At 43.6% G+C, this 8561-nt stretch overlaps 1 protein-coding gene across 1 annotated transcript in view; it reads right to left on the bottom strand.

Moving 5' to 3' along the window:
• Positions 1–8251, bottom strand: part of cep295 (centrosomal protein 295) — a 34635-nt gene extending 26384 nt beyond the window's left edge. Inside the window, exons 1-6 of the mRNA XM_056282916.1 lie at positions 7869–8251; positions 4583–4783; positions 2251–2375; positions 2087–2180; positions 1367–1480; positions 422–562 (exon numbers count right to left, since the gene is read on the bottom strand). Of these exons, the coding sequence (XP_056138891.1) occupies positions 422–562; positions 1367–1480; positions 2087–2180; positions 2251–2375; positions 4583–4783; positions 7869–7967 (774 nt within the window). The 5' untranslated portion in view covers positions 7968–8251. The remainder of the gene's footprint in view (positions 1–421; positions 563–1366; positions 1481–2086; positions 2181–2250; positions 2376–4582; positions 4784–7868) is intronic.
• Between the last annotated feature and the right edge of the window lie 310 nt (positions 8252–8561).

Here is an 8561-nt window from a genome sequence, read left to right on the forward strand (position 1 = left end):
TATCTTCAACCACTACATGACTCTGATTTGATAAGAATGCTGTACTGCTACCTTTCACATAAGTGTTTATTTCTGAACCTTATGACCATAAGAAGTGGTTCACTTATTTACTTGCTTGAATAAACATCACGAGTGTAGCTACACTGGTATCATACTCACTGACACTGCTACTGCAGCACAATACATTTCAATACCGGGGGAAGTAATTTTATAAAAAGAATAAGTAAATAGTAATTTTATAAAAATAAAAGATCAGCAGGTGACTGGTGTGACAGAAGAAGATGCAGAGGACAGGAAGAAATGGAAACGCATGATCCGCTGTGGCGACCCCTAACGGGAGCAGCCGCGTGTAGTAGTAGTTTTCATCTATTGATCTGGGAACATTACCATGGTGATTGACACCATTCTGCCAGAGCTGTACCTGCATGAGCTGTTCTCTCCACAGGGCATGCTTCCCTCTGAGGCGAGCCTTCTCCAGCCGCTCTCCTCTCTCCCTCTCCGCCTCCTTCCCCAACTCCTGGAGCCTTTGCGTCTCCATCTCCGCCAACTCGTGGGCGCTTGGCTGGAGACATGTGAAGACATTGTACTTAGACAGGGAGTCAAGTTGCTAAAGACTCATTCACCATGTTAATATCTTCTCTCACCTGTGTAATTTAATTAGTAACAATGCAATAAATCAATAAGCGAATATTGTGCAGAGAAGAGTTACTATCATACATATTTTTTCTTGTTACTTTCTGGAATTTATACCCTGTAAGAAACATGCTTAGCATTTCCCAAATCACTTCACTCCATTGCCCAATTTTGGGTTTAAGATACATGGATATTAAGACTGTCGATTGATTAGAAAAATTAATTAATTAGTCACACAACTTGCTGTGACTAATTGCGATTAATCGCTTTTTTCTTCGTAACACTGAAGTTTGTAATAATTGATACTTAAATGTAAAATCATGGAATTAATGTAAAATCGACACAAACAAAGTATGTTTAAATTCAAATACTACTGTTTAATAGCATCTTTTTAACTCTGAACACAGATTCTCTCATGAACTACAGCTTTCCAATAAAGCCATCAAGGCTGTCACAACTGACTGTCAGCGTAAGACATATTTCTTATGGGGATGAGGGCTGGGAACAAATAAAGCCTACCACTGTGAGAAAGCAGAGACAAAGTTTATGCACTCTAAGTGTCCAGTGAGGAGCTGAGTAGGGGGGTAGGGAAAAAGACAGCTCTCCATGTGCTGACAAGCAGCGCAAGTATTTCAAATTAATCGCAATAAAAAAAAGTAAACTTCGGTATACATGCAAACTTAACTTAGTGGATAATAAAGCTCAAGTTGAAAATGATTGCTAGAGTGCTAACCTGGCTCTCATTCACCTCCCTGTCCACTGTGGTCTCAGGCCTGTGGTAGTGTGTTGAGGAAAACGCCTTCACATCCGCTTTCCTCACTATGTGCAGTCTCTTGGAATCGAGGGTCTAAATGAAAGGAAATAAGCAGTTTCAGACCTCATGAGTGATGTGAATTCAAGATCTTACATTTCAGAGTCAGCGCAGGGCAAGCGCCAGTCAGTCTTATCATCTTAGGAGAACATAAAAAAATAAATAAAAAAATAAACAACATTAAAAAATTATGACCCTCAGGAGAAAAAAAGGGGGAAAAATTATGACCCAGGATGAGAATGGTAGGTATTTACTCTTGTAAATATGGTTCTAATGGCTTATTTATTTATTTTTTACAATCAAACAGGGTTTGTCCCTTGTCCTATCCAAGGTTTGTATTCCCAACTTTTTCTGTTTTTGCCACAGCCCTTTTCTTATATAACCTTATTTCTGTGTTTTGTATGTCCTGATTGTGAAAAAAAAACCTACATTAATAAAGTTGTTATTACTAACATATGATCTAGGGGAGCTAGATCATGATTTTGTGACTTATCGGAATTTCAAATGCAATCTTTATAAACAAGGTATCTTGTCAGGTTAACTAGCAGGAAAAACAACAGAAACTTCCAGCTAGTTTTCTACCTTACAACATCATATCTCCTGTCAGGTCAATCGAAATTCATTTTTAACAATGCAAATCACCTCAATGGGATTTGGTGGAGGGGGTGGGAGGCTGGCCACTTTAGCCGATCTTTCCTTCTCTGCCTGTAGCGCCCTTTTCCTGGCATTGATGGGACTAGGAGAGAGAAAAAAAAATATCAAAGATATGATTTTAGTTGCAAAATGTGTGTGTGTGTGTGTCTCACCGATTTAACTCTTCATGGTCTTTTTGTCTTTGGGATTTGAGCTCTCTCAAGGCTTCTCGGTAACGCTCCTTGGCTTTGGCGTGATTCTCTTCCTCCCTCTGAGCAATACCCTCCCAGTCAGGCTCCTGGTACAAAGGAAAGGTCAATTCATTAACTTTGTGTAGTAGAGCATTGTGTTGAGGGAGAGTTTAAAGTACAAAATCTTGTTCTTCAACCATGTCACTCAATGAACAGTTTAACCTGTGTGCTAACAAGCCCTTACCATCTCAGGCCAAGTGGTGAATAAACCTGCTTACTTTGTCCCAAAAACAATGCAACACGGTAGTAATTTCTTTCATCTGGTCAACACTCAACTTCAGAGTGCTGGGATGAACACAACTAAAGCCAGAAACATGCTAGATGATTTATAGGCCGGTTATAAAATTGAGTTGGCCATGAGGACTGACTTTCAAGATCGTGGAGAGTCTGCACCAGTCTGCACAAAGTAGGGCAGGTCACCACGAACAGTCAGCACATGTTATTTTGTAGTGTCTTGATGCGTGCTCAATAATCCAGGTAAGAAATAGGATTGGGGAAAAGTTGCAATCACAGCATTGTAAAATGGCAACAGATGTACTCTTGGCCCTTCCCCCATAAACAGCACAGTTGCAAAATGACCGAAACCAATGATCAGTTTCTTATCCAAATTGCCGTGACTTGTATAGCAGGGAAACCAAACAGATGCTGGTGAAGAGGATGGCACAACAAAGAAGAGCTACCTCATCGGGCCAGACTCCACAGTCTACACAAGTGGCCACTCTTTCAATGATGACCATGTGATCATCCTTGATAGGGAGGAATGCTAGTTTGAACCCGTAGTCAAAGAAGCCATTTATGTGAAAAGAGAGTGACCATCCCTGAACCGGGGGGGGGGGGGGGGGGGCTAAGAGTACATATGTCGCCATTTTACAATGCTGTGATTGCAAATATTCCCCAATCCTCTGTTAATAGTACACAGGGCCATTGTAACTCTAGTTAATGATCATGGGAATTAGCATATGAAACTGATGGTTGGTTTCAGACATTATACAACTGTGCTGGTTGGGGGATACCTGCAGTCAACTGAGATTGACAGTCACTTAAATGAGTGATGAAATGTTTCTCCCACTAAACTTTGTGTCCAGATGAAGTGATTCAACTTTCTGGGATTTTTTTATAGCGTGCTGGGATTTAAGATTCAAATTGCTCACCTATAGCTCAAACCTTCAGCCACTTGGAGCCATCACAATTACATCAAACATGTTGGATTTTTATGACTGGAATCTCAACAAATCTTAGCTTGTTGGCAAGTATGTGTCCCTTTATGACTGCAGCTGTAACCAGTATGCCTGTTTACAAGTATAATCTGTGAAAGACAGTCGCTAAAAATATGACAAGTGCTTTCCCAGTCAAATAGGACTGTAAACTTCTTCTAGTTTGCTCCCATCTTATTGATAAAAACACATAGCTCCCCATGGTGTCCAAGACTACTTGTTTCCTTTGGAATGGTATCAAATAGGTACAACAGACACATCTAGCTTACAGATAGTAAATAGCACATCTTGAACATGTCCACCCATGTCTTGAACAGCAGGTACACAGGACACAAAAAAAGAATCGCTTTCCCATCAAATCTAGAGGAGCAGTTTGTAATGCATTGTCCATATTCTGTTGTGTAGTGGTGCTGATTGTGCAAGTTAACAGGTAACTTGTGGAATGACTTGCCCTGCCCTGAGCTGAGCCCGAAGAGGAAACACCAAGGGCTGAAGCAGGGCAGGCTAACCTAACTACTAGTCCACACAGACTGGCAGCTCCGACAGTCATCCTGGCTGGTGTTCGTTCTCTGGACAGTGGAATTTTTGGACTGTGCTGCACTGAATGGACTGTTGTTAGTTGTTTTTTTTTCCTTTGTTCTCTCTGTTTTTGTATGTTGTTGGTGGTGTTGTTTCGGTAAATTTTGGATATGTGTTTTTATCTTTTGTGTCGCACTGGTGGGGGCTGGGAGAAATCAAATTTCGTTTCCTTTGTATACACAAGTACATGATTGAAATGACAACAAATTGTTCCTGATTCCTAAATACATTCATCTCCTGGCACTGGAGTGCAAATTATGCATTACTTATCTACTGACTACATGAGAATACCTACACTGTAGTGTCTACATATGGACAAACGAGTGTATCGCAGTGGCAGACCCCTTTACATAACACAAATCCAATAATTTGAGAAAAGGTACTCAAGCAACCATGGACAGAATTCCTGGCAATGATCTTGAATCAGAACAAGCTGCCAATTTAATGGGGGTCAGGCTTACGTTTTCTTTTGCATCTCTGTGTCCCTGACCGAGAAGTTGGAGACTATCTTGGTATAAAGTCTGCAGGGTCTCGATCTTCTCTTTCTGTTGACGCTCCCAATCCTGCCTCAGCTCCTCCGCAAGGTTCTGCAACTCGCGTTCCCGTCTCTGCTGTACCTCATGGCGAATCTGCAGGGCGATGTTCCGCTGCTGTTCCCGCACCTGCACAACAGTGAAAATCGCCACAACATCAAATGTTAGATGTACACTAAAGCATGCAACAACAAAAAAAGACACTGGAAATATTGACTGAGCAGCCACATAAAATGCACAAAATTATAAAATAGCATCAGCTGTAAATGTGGTTACCTAGTGTAATTTTGCAGCAAATATGAATCACCTAATGATACTATTGGTGTCAGCTATTTCTTATTTCTATTGCGCTCTCCTTCTACCTGCACTTGACATTTTATGCTTTTATGATGAAGATGATGATGATATGCCTGTTACACTGGTATTTGGCAGTTTAAGTCTGCTTTGTAATTTGGTCCTCCAATTCGTTGCCTCTTGCTGACTTAAGGCACACTTACACTAAATGCACCTGATGACACGAGTTCTGTAAATGGGTATGCTATATAGCAAATGTACCTACAACTACTATAGTACTACTATGTGACTACTACTACTACTTCCGGCTGCTCCCGTTAGGGGTCGCCACAGCGGATCATCCGTTTCCATTTCTTCCTGTCTTCTGCGTCTTCCTCTGTCACACCAGCCACCTGCATGTCTTCCCTCACCACATCCATAAACCTCCTCTTTCGCCTTCCTCTTCTCTTCTTCCCTGGCAGCTCCATATTCAGCATCCTTCTCCCAATATACCCAGCATTTCTCCTCCACACATGTCCAAGCCATCTCAAGCTTGCCTCTCTTGCTTTGTCTCCATGTCAACCTGAGCGGTCCCTCTAATATAATCGTTCCTAATCCTGTCCTTCTTCGTTACTCCCAGTGAAAAACTTATCATCTTCACCTCTGCCACCCCCAGACCCCACCTCCTGTCTTTTCGTCAGTGCCACTGTCTCCAAACCATATAACATAGCTGGTCTCACAACCATCTTGTAAACTTTCCCTTTAACTCTTGCTGGTACCCTTCTGTCGCAAATCACTCCTGACACTCTTTTCCACCCACTCCACCCTGCCTGCACTCTCTTCTTAACCTATCTACTGCACTCCCCGTTGCTTTGGACAGTTGACCCCAAGTACACTGCTCAAAAAAATAAAGGGAACACCTAAAAACACAATATAGACCTCGATGAATGAAATATTTCAGCTGAAAATCTTTATTTATTAGACAGAGGAATGTGTTTAGAGCAAAATAACCTAAGAATGATCAATGGAAATCAAAATCATTAGCCCATTAAGGTCTGGATTCAGAATCATACTCAAAATCAAAGTGGAAAATGAGAACATAGGCTGATCCAACTTCTGTGGAAATTCTTCAAGACGATTCAAAATGAGGCTCAGTAGTGTGTGTGGCCTCCACGTGCCTGTATGCACTCCCTACAACGTCTGGGCATGCTCCTGATGAGATGACGGATGGTCTCCTGACGGATCTCCTCCCAGACCTGGATCAGGGCATCGGTCAACTCCTGGACAGTCTGTGGTGCGACATCGAGTTGGCGGATGGTACGAGACATGATGTCCCAGAGGTGCTCGATTGGATTCAGGTCTGGGGAACGTGCAGGCCAGTCCATAGCATCAATGCCCTCGACATACAGGAACTGCTGACACACTCTGGCCACATGAGGACGAGCATTGTCATGCATGAGCAGGAGCCCAGGGCCCACTGCACCAGCATATGGTCTGACAATGGGTCTGAGGATCTCATCCCGGTACCTAATGGCAGTCATGGTACCTCTGGCTAGCACGTAGAGGTCTGTGCGGCCCTCCAAGGATATGCCTCCCCAGACCATCACTGACCCACCGCCAAACCGGTCATGCTGGAGGATGTTGCAGGCAGCAGAACGTTCTCCACAGCGTCTCCAGACTCTCTCACATCTGTCACGTGTTCAGTGTGAACCTGCTCTCATCTGTGAAGAGCACAGGGCGCCAATGGTGAATCTGCCAACCAAGATGTTCTCTGGCAAAGGTCAATCGGGCTGCACGGTGTTGGGCTGTGAGCACAGGCCCCAATTGTGGACGTCGGGCCCTCATACCATCCTCATGCATTCTGTTTCTCACTGTTTGAGCAGAAACCTGCACATTATTGGCCTGTTGAAGGTCGTTTTGTAGGGCTCCGGCAGTGCTCCTCCTGTTCCTCCTTGCACAAAGGACCAGATAGCGGTCCTGCTGCGGGGTTGTTGTCCTCCTGCGGCCCCCTCCACGTCTCCTGGTGTACTGGCCTGTCCCCTGGTACCTCCTCCATGCTCTGGACACTGTGCTGGGAGACACATCAAATCTTCTTGCCACAGCACGCATTGATGTGCCATCCTGGATGAGCTGCACTACCTGAGCAACTTCTGTAGGTTGCAGATACCGCCTCATGCCACCTCTAGTGGTGAGGGCACTAGCAAAATGAAAAACTAACCAAAGATCGGCCAGAAAAGATGAGGACAGGCAAATGGTCTGTGGCCACCACCTGCAAATCCATTCCTTTTATAGGGGTTGTCTTGCAAATTGTCTAATTTCCACCTGGTGGAAATTAGACAATTTACCAACAGGTGAAACTGATTCACAAATCAGTGTTGCTTCCTAACTGGACAGGTTGATATCTCAAAAGTGTGATTGGCTTGGAGCTACATTGCATTGCTTGTGTTCCCTTTATTTTTTTGAGCAGTGTATTTAAACTCAAATGCCTTTGTTACCGCGACTCCCTCTCATTCACGCATAGGTATTCCGTCTTGCTCCTACTGACTTTCATTCGTCTTCTCTCCAGTGCATACCTCCACCTCTCCAGGCTCTCCTCCACCTGCACCCTACTCTCGCTACAGATCACAATGTCCTCCGCGAACATCATCGTCCATGGAGACTCCTGCCTGATCTCGTCCGTCAACCTGTCCATCACCATTGCAAACAAGAAAGGGCTCAGAGCCGATCCTCGATATAATCCGACTACTATGTGACTATTATGTGACAAATACTACTAAGAGTAGTTACTAACATGATTACTTCTTGGCGCTCTGTGATGCCAGTTAACATTTGAATTGATCTACACACCGCTGACTCTTGTAAGTCGTTTGGGATAATAATGTTTTTTGTCTTCAGTAAACAGTACTGAAACAAGTCCAGTTCATAATCACAGCCAAACTACCTGTTGTATTCGCAGCTTCCTTCTCCTCTCATATTCTTCTCGTATGAGTTGAGCCTCTTCGTTAGGGCTTAGTCTCAGTCGAGACACTTTCCTCTTCATTTTGAAGAAACACGTGAAACATTTCGGCTCGGCAAACAAAAGCTGGCGGCGCCTCACTCAGCCGCCGCTGCTAGCGCTAGCTAACAGTAGCCTGTTAGCTTCACCGCCGTCAAGCAGTCTTCAAGTGCCATGCGAGTGTACTCGTTGTCTCAAAAACACAGACGATTACAACGTGTAATTTATATAGTGGATAAAAATACAATACCTTGGAAAGCGTCACATGAAAATAAAACAATCTCTTATAAGTTCTTGTTTATCACCCGAGATCCATACCAACGAGTGAGTTTTCCCCCCGGCGTCTTGTTTTGACGTCACATCCGGTGGTTTAAACCACCCGCCTGACCGGATCTGAAAGAAAAAAAAAGTTATTCCCTTTGAACTATATACAGTATTAAAAGAACAGGGGGGAGAAAATACGGTATCATGTTCTTCATTAATCTTATATTATTTGATTTTAGAAGTGAAGTAGAGCCGCGTTAACCCAACGTAGCTATAAAAGCAGTCTCTGACTTCCTCCGACCGCTGAAACGGTGCAAAGGGCAAACTTGTCCACTAGGCGCAGCATGGCGCACTTTGTTGGCGTGCGCACAGAAA

This window comes from Lampris incognitus, chromosome 7 (genome assembly GCF_029633865.1).
Source record: "Lampris incognitus isolate fLamInc1 chromosome 7, fLamInc1.hap2, whole genome shotgun sequence".
In the NCBI taxonomy this organism is placed as follows: Eukaryota; Metazoa; Chordata; class Actinopteri; order Lampriformes; family Lampridae; genus Lampris; species Lampris incognitus.